This window comes from Gopherus evgoodei, chromosome 2 (genome assembly GCF_007399415.2).
Source record: "Gopherus evgoodei ecotype Sinaloan lineage chromosome 2, rGopEvg1_v1.p, whole genome shotgun sequence".
Lineage (NCBI taxonomy): Eukaryota > Metazoa > Chordata > Testudines > Testudinidae > Gopherus > Gopherus evgoodei.
Genome location: NC_044323.1, coordinates 267,876,597 through 267,892,354, shown reverse-complemented (window position 1 = coordinate 267,892,354; position 15,758 = coordinate 267,876,597). Strand labels below are relative to the sequence as shown.

Genomic DNA, 15,758 nt, shown 5'->3' with positions numbered 1-15,758 from the left:
GATGGGGTCTAAATTAGCTGTTATCACTCAAGAAAGAGATCTTGGATTCATTGTAGTTAGTTCTCTGAAATCATCAACTCAGTGTGCAGTGTCAGTCAAAAAAGCGAACAGAATGTTGGGAATTATCAAGAAAGGCATAGATGATAAGACAGAAAATATCATTTCGCCTCTGTATAAATCCATGGTACGCCCACACCTTAAATACTATGTTCAAATGTGGTCTCCTCATCTCAAAAAAAATATATTGGAATTTAAAAAGGTTCAGAAAATGGCAACAAAATGATTAGGGGTATAGAACGTCTTCTGTATGAGAAGAGATTAATAAGACTGGGACTTTTCAGCTTGGAAAAGAAGCGACTAAGGGGTGATATGAAAGAAGTCTATAAAATCATGAGTACTATAGAGAAAGTAAATAAGGAAGTGTTATTTACTACTTCTCATAATACAAGAAGAAGGGGCAGCCCAATAAAATTAATAGGTAGCAGATTTAAAACTAACACAAGAAAATATTTTTTCACGAAACACTCTCTCAATGTCTGGCACTCCTTGCCAGAGGGTGTTGTGAAGGCTAATACTATAATGGGATTCAAAAGGGAGCTAGATAGATTAGTGGAAGATAGGTCCATCAATGGCTGTTAGCCAGGATGGACAGGAATGGTGTCGTTAGCCTCTGTTTGCCAGAAGCAGGGATAGGGTGACTGGGCATGGATCACTTGATGATAACCTGTTCTGTTCATTCCCTTTGGGGCACCTATCATTGGCCACTGTCAGAGTACAGGATACGGGGTTTGATGGACCTTTGGACTGACCCAGTATGGCCATTCTTATATTCTTATGTTCAGAGCATGGGGTTACTTCCCCAACCATTGAAGGACCTATCCTTCATTAACTTATGTAATTTTTTTCTGAACCCAGTTATACATATGACCTTCACAACATCCCCTGGCAGTGAGTTTAACAGGTTGACAGAGTGCTGTGTGAAGAAGCACTTCATTATGCTTGTTTTAAACCTGCTGCCTATTAATTTCATTGGTTTACCACTAGTTCTTGTTTTATGTGAAGGGGGTAAATAAGACTTCCTTATTTACTTTCCCCACACCAGTCATGATTTTATAGATTTCTATCATATCCCCCATCCCCTTAATGGTCCCTTTTCTAAGATGAACAGTCGCTTATGAGGAGAGTTTTTAATCTCTCCTCATATGGAAGCTGTTCCATACCCTAATATTTGTTCTTCTCTGTACTTTTTCCAATTCTAATATATCTTTTTTGAGATGGACTGACCAGAACTGCACCTAGTATTCCAGGGGTAGAGGCATAATTATGTGACTAATGCCCATAGATGATCATGACAAAGCCTGGTATTGAACTGTATATATAACTATATTGCTACTCTGCCCGTTCCAGGCAAAAGAGAACTTTTCCTGCACTCGCATGGACATAAATAGCCCCCTCTCTTCCAGTCACCTGTGGGAGGATGGTAGGTCAACATCCTCACACTGACCTAGTCTGAAACTGCTGTAGTCTCTGGCTATCTCTAGCCTTTATAGGGGCATATGCACCTTTTCCTACAAGCTAGAAAATGGTACCCATTGCTTGATATGCAGTGAAGTCATTCTGGACATTGGTTTGATATAGACTGAGAGGGAACAATGCCATGCAGTGAATCACCAGATCCACTTTCTGCAGCAGCCTGTGATTTCTTTGGAAAACTCCTGCACAAGTACTAAGCAGGCCAGCCCTGTAGACCTTGTGAAGACTGATAAAAATGAAGTTGTTGGTGATACAGCCACAGACTCATTCTGAAGGAATTAAATCAGCACTCTTGTTCAAAGAAAAGACCTACATATTTAAAAACAATAACCATTTTCATGGTATGGCTTATGTGAGATGCATGATCTGGCCATTCTCTGAGTTGGAAAAGATCCAGACTAAACATAATACCCCATCTTATTATAGAAACCACCCTGCAGTAAAGCTTCTTAGAAAATGTTAGAATGACAATAATCATACCCCATAATCCAAATCTTGAAGTCTCTTCTAACATGTTCCTAACTCCATGTTTAGGCATATTCTAGTTGGCTTCTTTGGGAATCTAGATTTAGTCCTATATGAACAAAATAATATGGCATTTGCCAAGGAGCACTGTGAGATCTATGTACCACAAAAGCGTGATAAAATACTATGTAAGGGTATTTCAGGGATCGGCAACCTCTGGCACGCGGCTTACCAGGGTTCTGAAAAATTGCTCTTAATGCTTTAAACATTTTAGAGAGATATTGATACTCACCTATATATTGGGGTCTCCAAATTGTCCAGATTTGGTGGAACACCTCTGTCCTCAACAATTCTACAGTGCAAGGCGGAGAAAGTCTGGGTATTTCATGACTTCTTGAAAAAGGCCACCTGAAATTGTGAAATAGGTTTATACTCTTTACACTTTCACCAGTATATCTGTGATATTAAAATTCAGTGCTGGAATCTTTTATACTTTTAAATTTGCTAGGGAAAAAAAAGAGTAGAGATGAAGATAAGTAGCCTTAATGTCAGCTGTTCTCTTTCAGCATATGTAATACATTCGGCAGCAGTTAGTAATCAGCGATAGAGACAGGAGTGCCTGACTTTGCATAGGTTCATGGGGAGAGGGCATAAGGAGCATATTCTGTCACTCTCTTCTCCTCCTGAACAGGAGCTGGACAAAACTGCAGTTCTTGTGCTTTCTAAAGTGCAAGAATATATCCCATTAGTGCATCAGTAGGGGCAGTACACTCCAAAATATGTAAACCCATGATATGCTGTTGCTTTTTTGCACATACCAGCAAAAGGAAGGGAGAGGTCACTGAGCACCTCAAGGCATGTAGCATTGACTGTTTCCTGTGTAAATGAATGAGCTCCAGATGGTTTTGTGTGATTACTTCCTACCGCCCTGGCCAGCGTATAGCTCCAAAATCTGCCCCTCCCCCCCATGCAGATCAGATGGTCTTTGACTATTACTGTGTCATAAAGTGACTAAATGACAGTAAGGCTTCATATTCTTTTTCCTTTAGTGGAATTTGAGAGAAGAGCAAGGATTTTTGTCACCCAAAATGTAAAGCTTCTAATACTAAAGCATTAAAATACAGATCATTGAAGGACTATTTTTAAAAATTATTATTATTTATTTCAGCTTATCAGTTGCAAAGCTGTCCTGACCCTCGGCCATTCCGTAATGGTTTTGTGATTGGAAATGACTTTACTGTAGGACAAACAATTTCATTTGAGTGTTTTCCTGGGTACACCTTAATTGGAAATTCAGCACTGACTTGTCTACATGGAGTCAGTCGTAATTGGAACCATCCTCTCCCCAGGTGTGAAGGTACGTATTGTGTAAAAATATGCCATCCCATATTCCCCTTCCCTTAACTTCATCAAATCAAACCTCTCTTACTGTTTAATAATTTGTTGTCTGTGTATAGGTTGGACTGAAAAGCCTTATTTTACTTATTACTACTGCCACAGACAACTTGAGATTTCTCTTTCAACTCAATTGATAGAGTCCTGTGTTTTTAGAGCAGAAAGTAGTTACAGAGAAGAGCTGATTGGAATTGGGATGTTTTGTCAAAACCAAACATTTTATGGAGATGTATCAGTTTCCACAAAATTTTGTTGGAGAGGGTCCATAATTAGGTGGCTAGATTACTAGGGATTTGGAAGACCTAAGGTTAAGTCCCTGCTCTGCCTCATTTGAAATGAAAAACTGTGCTCTGAATAAAACTAATCAGGGATTTGAACTGAGGGCTTGTCTACATCACAAAGTTGCAGCGCTGGTGAGGGGGTTACAGCGCTGCAACTTAGGAGGTGTACACATCTGCAGGGCATCACCAGCGCTGCAACTCCCTGTTTGCAGCGCTGGCCGTACTCCCGTTTTGTCTCGGGTGTAGAGGATCCAGCGCTGGTGATCCAGCGCTGGTAATCAAGTGTAGACACTTACCAGCGCTTTTCTTGACCTCCGTGGAATAAGCAGGTATCCCAGCATACCTGAGGAAGCCTCTGGTAATCAAGCTGGTCTCCTTCCCCGGTTTGCTCTCGCTTTCCCTGAACCCCGAGCAAGCAGGTCTCCTTCCCTGCGGTTTGCAGGGTGGTTCGGGGAACGCGAGAGCAAACCGCGGCGAAGCTGGTCTCCTTCCCCGGTTTGCTCTCGCGTTCCCCGAACCTCCGTGCAAGCAGGTCTCCTTCCCTGCGGTTTGCAGGGGGGTTCGGGGAACGTGAGAGCAAACCGCGGCGAAGCTGGTCTCCTTCCCCGGTTTGCTCTCGCGTTCCCCGAACCTCCGTGCAAGCAGGTCTCCTTCCCTGCGGTTTGCAGGGGGGTTCGGGGAACGCGAGAGCAAACCGCAGCGAAGCTGGTCTCCTTCCCCGGTTTGCTCTCGCGTTCCCCGAACCCCCCTTGAAGCCGCCCAACAGCGCTGCAGTATGGCCACATCTAACACCACTTGCAGCGCTGGTTGCTGTAAGTGTGGCCACTCTGCAGCGCTGGCCCTATACAGCTGTACTAATACAGCTGTAACAACCAGTGCTGCAAAATTTTAGATGTAGACATACCCTGAGTCAGACACACACATGGTTTTGTTTTCTTTCTGCAACAGAAAAAATAATACATTTAGAAACCTTAAAAAGTTGTTGCAAAACAGAATTGTCCTCCTCTGGTCAGCTTTGTTTATGAGTTTATTTTGCCGTGCCACTTAAATTGTTTGGAATTCGAAGATGTAGAGATAGAAAGATATCCAGGTTAGCTTTACTTGTGGACTCACATATGAAGTGAGCAGCTGCAAAGGATTTTCCTGCATTTGAGCCCAAAAGGAAATAGAATGGCTGTGCTGTTTATAGAAGGTTTTTCTGCATCTATTTCTGTGATGAAAAAAGTTTCCTGATGAGACCAGGTAAAAGGACACCAGACCAACTGTGTCAGCTAGGTTTCTGTGGTGCAGATGAGGTTTGGTGACTAGTTGGCAATAGAATAATGGAGAAAAAAAGACTTATTGACCGCAGATTGGGAGCCTCGGCCCACACTGCTTCCCTATTGTCCTGGAACAGCGAGCCGCAGCCAATGGGAGCTGCGATCATCCAAACCTATGGATGCTGCAGGTAAACAAACTGTCCCGGCCTGCCAGCAGATTTCCCTCATGGGCCGCGTGCCGAAGGTTGCTGATCCCTGATCTAATGTACTAGATAACCAGGGAATGGCAAGATGGCTCAACTTGCAGAGGAATTTCATCTGTTCATTTTTTGAGCAAGCATCTGAAGTAGTATCTTTATTAAGTGTGTAAACATTTAGCTATGTCATGATTTTTTTTTAAAGATAATTAGGGTATCTTCTACCTGCATTTGTTTTTATTTGAGATTAAAGTTCTCCAAAGCATGAAAATCAAGTTGGTATTGTTTTTGTTTTGTTTTGTTTTTCTTGTATGCTTAACTGGAGAGGAGAACACTTTTTACAAATTTTAACAATATTTAATGTAATATATTTGTTTTAACATACTATAGATTTATGACTTATCAAATAATGCCTGACTCCTTGAGGCAAACAGCCTGAATCAGATCTCGATAAAGAGGTGTTTGATTTTTTTTTAAATAATTTTTGCTTCCATGCCTAAAGAGGAGAAAAAAAATAGTTCACTGTCATTTCTTTGAGATTTTCTAAGATATTTGATTCTGATAAAGGCCGCCTACATTCCAGTTGTTGTTCTTTGTCTTAGCATAGTTAAGATATTGTCCCAAATCCTTTGTTTGCTTCTGTGGACATATTACATATAAAAGCAGCAGAAATGCAATGTGTCCACTGTGTGGCTTGCTTAGGCTGTGGAGAATCTAGACATAGATCTCCATGTAGATCTTTGCCAAGTAGAATGCTGAAAGTCTCCATACTGCACCATTAAAGATGATGTGGGCATAGCAAGTAAACTCATACACATAGCAATCCCCTTAGGACAATAGTGTTACACTCCTCCATACCTTGCCGCAGCTGGTCACTTCTAGTTTGAAGGCTCTTAAGCTTGTTTTGGGGCTAATGATTCTTTGCATCAGCCCCTCTATTCTTCAGGAAATTTACTCTGAATAAAGTGAACTTATGTGGGCTTTGCTCTGTTTCCCAGGATTTGACCTGATTATTACTACTTTGGATTCTATGCCATAATCCCTCAATGTTGTCTATAGAGAAATAGGAAAAACTAGAGAGAAGTAGTATGAGGGGAAAATCATGAGTTCAGCAGTCTAAATATATTATGTAATGCATATGTATAACTAAAAACTTTAGAGCCAGAGGCACCCTGGGTGAAGGGTTGAGGGGGCACACTTTGTCAGGAAACTGTAGGAAGATTTCTTGCTTTCTTAGCCAGAACCACTCTTGGGAAAGGCAAAATTGCTTTCTTTCTTGTTCTGCATTGCATAGTTTCTACCCTTTCTCTCCCTCCACACTCACACCAAGCCAGTTTCACCTATCCATCATGATCCCCAATGCATTTTTTGTAGCTACCCCCTGAGGACACAACGTGGGAGCAATTCCTGCACTCCCTATGTAACTGTTCCTGGTCTCTACACAAGGCCACAAAGAAGAAGTCATTGCACTGTTTTCCTCATCTTGTGCATCCACACATTTGGTGGATGGGGTCAGGTAGAATTTAGCCTATTATCTCAAAATGGATTTGGGAGCCAGTCTTCAAGCCTTTTCTTAGAACTACCATGTTTTTGGTTATTTTTTTTTCTGGGAGATTCAATTGAGTAAGGACTTCAGAATTGGACCTCTTGCTGTTTGTAAAAGCTCAATAGCTTTTTCGTTTCCGATATCCAGATGACATTCTTTAGTTTTCCATAACACAGTTCAACTATGCACGTGCTCAATGTATTCACAAATAAGGATTTCACACCACCTAAAAAGAATGCAAAAGTTATTGACTGCTCCTGCAGTGTTTGTTGTTGTTTTGTTTGTTTTTAAGCTCTCTGTGGAGGAAACATAACTGCAATGAATGGCACCATATATTCTCCTGGATACCCTGATGAGTACCCAAACTTTCAGGACTGCTTTTGGCTTGTCCGAGTACCACCTGGTAATGGAATCTATATCAATTTTACTGTTCTTCAAACAGAGCCAATATATGATTTCATAACTGTATGGTAAGCAAGCACAATTATTGATTTATTCTACTACATGTGAGGGTGTAACAAGTCAGAGATTAAAACTAACATTTTGGTTATATGTCATAGATTTCTGCTTAATGTCTGAATTCTGTTTAGTGACAATGATGGATTTGCAAGACTAAACCAATGATAAAATGGGCATATCATATTTTCTTTCATGAAGTACCTAAATAGGGAAAAAATAAATTTCAGGAATGAAGGCAATCCTGTTCCCATTGAAGTCAAGTCAAAATTTCTGTTGGCATCAGTAGTTATAGGATCAGTAGTTTGATATTTTACTTGTTTTTAAGTCAAGTTATAAAGCATTACATGTAAAGAGGACTCTCACTAAATATTGACTTAGATCATTAGAGCACAAGGTGAATGAGGCAATATCTTTTATTGGACCAACTTCTGCTGGTGCGAGAGACAAGCTTTCAAACATAAACAGAGTTCTTCATCAGGCCTGGGAAATGTACTCAGAATGTCACAGCTAAATAAAAGATGGAGCAGATTGTTAAGCGTAAGGAGTTAACATGTATGTCCAGGAACCATTCAAGGTGAAGTGACCAGTTAACATCTCTCCAGACATAGTGGAGAAAGAAGAAGAAAAAGCTGGGGGTGGGCAGGTTAGTGGGTTATAGATTGTTGTGATAAGCCACCAATACAGTGTCTCTATTCAGTCCAAGATTTTTACTGTCTAGCAAAGTTATGAATTTAACCTCTCAGGCTCATCTTTTAAAGTGTTGTGCAGGTTTCCTTTGAGAAAGAGGATTGATAGGTCAGATATAGAGTGATTGCTTAGTGAAAAGTGTTCACCCACAAGTGATATGCTGGTTTTGTCTGTAAGAGTTCATTTGAGAGCATAGTGATTGTCTCTTTTTTTTTTTCCAAATAGCTGTTACTGAGGCATTTAATGGTGTATGTTTGGGGATGTTGATCATCATAGAGTGGAGATATGTCTGTAGGCTTTGCATCTATTATGGCAGGGACTGGTGCTGCATATTGTTGGTGTGTCCTGGTCTATGGGGAGCTTGCTTCTGATGATGAGATGGCAAAGGTGAGGGACCAAAATAGGGGATTCAGGAAAGATTCCTTTCAGTATGGGTTACAAGTATAGGTTGAAATTGTTTAATGGTAGTCCATGTGGCTTCTATTGTGAAGTGAGAGGTGACAACGAGGACTGTGTGGTCAGAGGGGAGTTCATTTCTATGTTGAAGCAGGTTTTCTCAGAGGACTTGGGTGGCTCATTCTGTGATGCAATCTGCTTCTTTGTTGGAGTGTGCTTGTTTGTTGAATTAAGCTGTATATCCTGGACTTTCTCCTCAAAGCATATTCTGTGACATCAGAGTGCCCAGCTGTAGATAAAAGATTTCTTGGTGTGTTTGGGGTGATTACTAGATCTGTGAAGTTGTGTGGTGATCCGTGGGTTTCTTGTGTATAGTTGTCAGCAGTGTTCTATTGCTGAAGCTGACTGTGAAGTCCAGGAAACCGGTGCTGGGAGTGTTCTAGAAAAAATGTACTGGAAGGATAATTGTTGTTGAAGTTGTAGTGGAAATCTAAAAGAGAGTTTAGGTCATTTGTCCAGAGGATGAAAATATCATTGTTGTATCTCTGGTATATCATTTTTGTTGTTGTGCATTTATCCAAAAATTCTTCTTCAAGGTGGCTCATGAAGAGGGTGGCATACTGGGGAGTCATCCATTTACCCATGGCTGTTCCCATGGCTTGGATAAGCAGGGTTTCTCTAACAGGGGTCACTGCTTATGTAGGGAAAGTCCCTGGCTTTCCCTGTATGAGCAGCGACCCCTGTTTGAGAAACCCTGGTATAAAGTATTTGTTGTTGAATGTAAAATTAGAATGGGTGATGATGAAATGGATGAGATTGGCAGTGTATTTGTGGTGAATATCAGAGTGTTGTCCATTGTCTTATAGATATTTGAGACAGGCACTGATGCTGTCATTGTGAAGGATGTTGGTGTATATCCCATATCATGAGAATAAAAATATTCTCCTAAATTTATGCTAGCAATCTCCTGATCAAGAAAAGGATATCAAATGCACAGTGCTGACAAAGATCAAAGAGGCAACTGTGTTTAATAAAAGAGTAATAACGGGCAAGGTCAACTATGCACATATAAACTGTTCCAATTCATATCAGGACAAGATTTAGAGAAGCAATTTCTTAGCATCTTACACGGTTGCTCTGTGGAATCATCAGTTCTAGAACATATAAGAAAGAGACTATATTCTTGATTTGGTTGTAAGTAAAATATAGGAGTTGGATAGTTAAGTTGGGTGAGGTAATATTTTTTATTGGTCTAGCTTTAGTTATTGAGAAAGACAAGCTTTGAGCTACACAGAGCTCTTCTTTGGATCTGGGAAAGATACTAAGAATGTCACAGCTAAATATAAGATGGAACAAATAGTTTAGCATATGTAGTTAGTACATAGAGACCACTCAAGTACCTTTCCCATACCTGTTGAAGAGCTCTGTGTTGCTCGAAAGCTTGACTATCTCACCAAAAAAAGTTGGTCTAATAAAAGATATTACCTTACTCACCTTGTCTGTCTAATATCCTGGGACCGACACAGCTCCAAAAACTGCATACAACATAGGATTTGGGTCAATTATAGCTGAGCCTCTTAGTTAAAAGAGAATGGAACTCAGGGTGCTCTCAATGAGACAAATGATCATGGACACCTACCACAGAGTGCCATAGGAGGAAACATAAGAAATAATCATCTGGGCACAGGCATCATTGTATGCCTTAGACACTTCAATGGTGATAAAGGTTGGTCTAAAGCTTGCTTACATGTATTTAAATTAAAATTCTCTGCAGCGTGAGGTACTTAAATTATGGATTCTGTGGAATAGTTAAAGGGATTATTTGGACTAATTCATTACTATGATATCTCCATCCATTACTCATTTGCAGTTCTGTTACACCAAGATATATATCTTGGATAAACATAAATGGAAATATTTGGGAAATTTTAATCATAGCCATGAATATATAATAATCTTCCATATACCTCTCCATTACTGTTGCTCTTCATTCTCTTGTGCGTTCCTAATAATTTCTCATCTTGATGACTGCAAACTCTTTCTCCCTGGTATTCCAGACTTTCACCTTGCTGCTTCCTTCAGTCTTTCCAACATGCCACTAAAAACATTGTCTCCCCTGCCTACTGCTCTTAGTATATTCTGGTGCTCTTGAAATTTCTTTACTTTCTCCCAGTCACCTTCTTCATCAAATTTATTGTGCTTGTCTTGGCCTTCACAGCCCTCAGTAACTTTAATTCTGCTTGTGTTTACTTTCTTGTCTCCTCTCGCTCATCCCTCAACATTTAACTCTGCCCAAATTGCATAATTACTAACCTCATCTAATCTTCCTCTCACTGTCCCCTATATGCCTCCTGCCATGTGACCTCACATACATGCAGTTCTCTCCATGACCTAGTTCACCTTGCCTCCTCCTCATCTCTCCTTAAATTCACTTTCAGACAATGTCCCAAGACCCCCAAAAGCAATAATAAAAGTAAACCTCAGTGCCTATTACATTGTTATCATTATATTCCTTATCCCTTTCCTTTTACTCCATTTTTATGTTGTCTTGAAATTGTTAACTCTTTCGGGCAGAAACCATGAAACTAAAACATCTAGCAAACTGTTTTTGTTGTTATATAAATATATAATAACACTAAAGTGATGTAATTTTAAAAAATCTGACGTGAAGAATGTGGTGCTTGGAGTTGGTCAGAAAAACTCTGAGTGAACAGTTTTCTTTTGGAAAATTCAGTTCTCATCAAAATTTAAATTCTTCACAAAATCAGTTTTACCAAAAAATTGTCCTGAGAAAAATGGAAGGCAAAAAATCCAACAATGTTGAAATGTCCTGTTTTGACATTTTCAGAACAAAATGTTTTTAATTTTTGTTTTTTTAATGTTTTATTATATTTTATAGTATAATATTTTTAAAAAGTCAGAATGTTTTGATTGATCCATTTAAAAAAAACACAATATTTTGTGGGGAATTCTGAATTTTTTGGATTTTGTTCTGATATGGAATGAAGCCAGAATTGGAAATCTCAAAATTCTCCACAAGATGGAATTTCTGTCTTCCACACAGCTCTAGTGCCAGCTGATATGAATCTTGACATGACTTTACTACTGAAACAAGTAGCTCATCAAGGAGTGAGGAGGTAATGGTTTCAATTTGTTACTAGCATGTGTGCAGTTTTAGGAGTATCAGAATAAAATAATGTTATTGATAAATCCAAGATAAAGAAAGAGTCATATCATGAAAAGACTGAGTTCAATAGGTTTGAGGGTGAAGGCCTTGTAATAGAACTAGAATATGAAATAGAGTTAAAATATGAAATAATCTCCCAACAATCAGTTTTAGGAGCTCCATCAGTAAAGATATTCAAAGTCAGGCTAGACAAAGCACACATGAATAATCATTAGGAGCAATCTTCCAAATTTCAGGGGGTGAATTAGATGACCTGCCAGGTTTTTCCCATTTCTAATATTTATTATTCAACCCATCCAATAAATTGTAGGTTTCTACTAGTCTGCTTATTTCCAGATGAATTGCTGAATTCATGAATTGGCTAGTCGTTAAATAAAGATGCACAAAGTTCCATAGCTTCAACAATACAGAAAGAACAAGACATTTTGAAATAAATAGTTACATGATGCAGACCATGAACTGCTCTGAAGTAGCTATTATTTAAACTATGGGAACAGAGAACAATAATTTATGCTAAGCAGCCCCTTTTGTTTAAGAATCTTGAAGGAAATATTATAAGAAAAACATATGTGAAATCGTGCATATGCCATAACTAATTATTTATCTTTATCTTTAAACACCTTCTTTTCAGTTAGGACCTTTGTTACCCAACAGTAAAACTGCAGTGAACACAAGAAAATTAATTAAAAACTAGGAAGCTGTTTACATTAATGATTAATTGATCCAATTTAAGTGTCCTATATTTTATACCCATACTTAGTTTTAGGTGCAAATGATAACACTTTGACTTCTAATTCTGCCCACAAATTTAATCTGAAATGAAATGCTGTCATCTGAAGCTCCTTTAAAAAAAGTGACTTTCAAAATAATAAATGTCAGTAATATTTACATGTATAATAGTTTGTATACAGTTTTAGGGTGAAATTCTAATCCTATGTATGTCAATAGGAGTTTTGCCTTTGGCTGCAGTGAGGCTAGGATTTTACCCTACATTTTTATATACACTAAATGTGGTACATTATTTAATCCATCCAGAAATCCCTGAATCATTCCAAGTCATGCCAACTTGTTTTCCTTCTTTGGTTAGGTAATTGGTTTGGTGGATGAGGGAATGCCTGGGACATACTATACCTGTATTTTAGCAAGGCTTTGACATAGTTCCACATGACATTCTCATAAGTAAGCCGGAGAAATGCTGGCTCACCGGAACTAACATTAAGAAAAAAAAAGAATAACTATTAATGGAATGATGTCTGACTGGAAGGAGGTCTCTAGTGGGGTTCCACAAGCTTTTGTTCTGGGTCTTTTTTTTTCTTTTCTTTTTTTTTAAACATCTTTATTAATGACCTGGATGTGGGAATAGAGAGCATACTGATCACACTTTTGGAAGGTAGGCACAAATACAGAATCGGGGGGGTAACTGGGTTGGCAGCAGCACTGCTAAAAAGGATCTGGGAATTGAGGTGGATCAACCTCAACATGAGTCAACAAATGGATATTGTTGTAAAAAAAGCAAACACAATTTTGAGTAACGTTAACAAAGTCACGGTAGGTGAAAGTACCACTCTACTCAGTGCTGGGTAGGCCTCAACTCATGTACTGTGTCCAATTTTGGTCAACAATGCATAGAAAGGATGTAGAGAAACTGAAAAGAATCCAAAGGTGAGCAACAATGATGATCAAAGGAGTGGGATGCAAGTCATACAAGCAAAGGCTGAAGGATATTTAGTTTGAAAAGAGGAGATTAAAAGGGGACAGGATAGTGGTCTTCAAATACTTGAAAGACTGCTATAAAAAGATGGAGAAAAGTTCTGTTTTGCCACAGAGGACAGGACAAGAGGTAGTGGGTTCAAACTATAGCACAGCAGATTTAGATTAAATCTCAGGAAAAACTTCCTAATGGTAAGAACAGTCAGACAGTGGAACAGACTGCCGAGAGAAGTTGTGGAAGCTCCTTCACTGGAGGTTTTCAAAAGGAGACTGGATAGCCATCTGTCTTGGATGGTATGGATACATCTTGGCAACAGATTAGGCTTGATGGCCCTTGTGGTCCCTTCTAACCCTATAGTCATAGGCGGCGGGTTATATGTGCTCGAGGTACCCGGGCTCCAGTAATATTCAGGGTCGGGTGCCCTGCTCCAGCAATATTTGGAGCTGGGTCTCTTCCCTGGTCCTGCCTGGATCGGGTCCCGGCCCCTGTTGGTCCCCCCCCTCCCCCCGCCCCACTGCATCCCTGCCTGGAGCAGGTCATAGCCCCAGCCCCCGTGGGTCTCCCCACACTGCCCTGCCGCGTCCCTGCCTGGAGCGGGTCCTGGTCTCCGCCGTCCACCTCTCCCCCTGCGTCCCCCCTCTACCACATCCCTGCCTGCTTCAGCTCCCAGCAGAACTGCTGTCTGCTGCCCCAGGGTCCTAGCGCCTGCCTTCCGGTAATGGCAAGACAGGCTGCACTTACCCTGCTCTTCTGCCCTAGCCCTGAGCCTCTCCAATGCCCCAAACCCCTCATTCCCAGCCAGAGCCCTCATCCCTCTGCACCCTAATCGTCATCCCCAGCCAGAGCCCTCATCCCCAACCAGAGCCCTCATTCCCCTGCACCCTAATTGTCATCCCCAGCCAGAGCCCTCATCCCCCTGCACCCTAATCCTCATCGCCAGACAGAGCCCTCATCCCCCTGCACCCTAATCCTCTGCCCCAGCCAGAGTCCTCATTCCCCTGCACCTTAATCCTCTGCCCCAGCCCTGAGCCCCCTCCCCGCAGCACGAACCCCTCATCCTCAGACCCAACCCTCATTCCCCTGCACCCTGAGCCTCTGCCCCATCTCTGAGCCCCCCCGCATCATGAACCCCTCATCCTCAGCCCCAACCCTCATTCTGCTGCAGCCTGATCCTCTGCCCCAGCGTGCACCACCTCACCCTTCCTACACCCCCACCCCCAGCCAAGCCTGCACCCAAACTCCATCCCAAAGCCTGCACCCCTCACCCCCTCCTGCACACCCACCCCCTGCCCCAGCCCAGAGCCTGCACCCAGCACCCAAACTCCGTCCCAGAGCCTGCACCCCTCACCCCTTCCTACACCCCCACCACCAGCTCAGACCCTGCCGCCAAACTCCGTCCCAAAGCCTGCAGCCCTCACCCCCTCCTGCACACTCACCCCCTGCCCCAGCCCGGAGCCTGCACCCAGCACCCAAACTCCTTCCCAAAGCCTGCACCCCTCCTGCACCCTAATCCCCAGCCCAGGACCTGCACCCCAGACCTCCCCCCTGAAACCCTGCCCAGAGCCTTAGGCAGGTGAAGACGGAGTTTGAGGGGGCGGAGTTGGGGGGCTGGTTCTGGGCACCACCAAAATTTCTACAAACTTGCCTCCCATGCCTATGGTTCTATGATTCTATGAATCAACAGAAAATGTGTGGTTCCTCTTCTGTAATACTGCTAGAAATTGATGGGAGAGGAACAGCAGTATTGCCTATGAGTCTAATGTCCATATTTGTCATCTTGGCTATATAAAAGTGAGTGTGTTTCAAGGCAAAAAAGTACCACCCGAACCTAGCTGGATTGAGGTTACCACAATCTGCAGGAAGAAAATAGAGCATTTATTCCAATAGGTAGTAAGTGGAGAAACTTATACTCAGAAATTCTGAAGCACCCTAACGTATTTTTTTTTTTAGAAAACTTAAATATATGCTCATTTTAGGATAGACAAAAATACTGCATTACACCTAGAAAAAATGACCCACCTAGCAAAAATGTCACATAATCCCTCATGGTTGAACATTTACCTACAATTAATGGTGAAACCTATCTTTAATATTATTTTTCTTTTGATGTTTTGTTTTTTCTTTTAGGGATGGGCCAGACCAAAGTTCTCCTCAGATTGGACAGTTTAGTGGCAACACTGCTTTGGAGTCTGTCTACAGTACTTCAAACCAGATTCTCATCAAGTTCCACAGTGACTTCACAACAAGTGGTTTCTTTGTGCTAAGTTATCATGGTAAATTCAATAAATGTATCTATATTTATTGATGATTGTATAGTTGAAGCTTAAGGAAAAATGTTTTAACTTTCTGTTATTAAAATAAATGTTAAGTCCTTTGGAACAATTAGTTTAATTTTTGTTAATCAATGAATGTTTACCACTATTAATAGACAAGCAAAGAAGATATACCATGAACACATTGTCAGTACAAACAAACAAACAAAAAGAACCAGTGAACCTTCCAAAATCTAACATCCAGTTCAGGTTAGACATAAATATCTCTTTATAGCTTCCATTGCATTAAAAGATGGGGTCCAAAATGCAAGTTTTTTTTAAATTGTGTGTGATCAGTGCAGTTACACCAGCGCTGCAAGTAATAACAAA

At 40.9% G+C, this 15,758-nt stretch overlaps 1 protein-coding gene across 5 annotated transcripts in view; it reads left to right on the top strand.

The window, feature by feature from the left end:
• Nucleotides 1-15,758, top strand: part of CSMD3 (CUB and Sushi multiple domains 3) — a 1,232,975-nt gene that overhangs the window by 1,050,511 nt on the left and 166,706 nt on the right. For all 5 annotated transcript variants that reach the window (XM_030553724.1, XM_030553722.1, XM_030553725.1 and 2 more), the window contains 3 exons: nt 3,167-3,355; nt 6,969-7,146; nt 15,244-15,389. In XM_030553724.1, the coding sequence (XP_030409584.1) occupies nt 3,167-3,355; nt 6,969-7,146; nt 15,244-15,389 (513 nt within the window). The remainder of the gene's footprint in view (nt 1-3,166; nt 3,356-6,968; nt 7,147-15,243; nt 15,390-15,758) is intronic.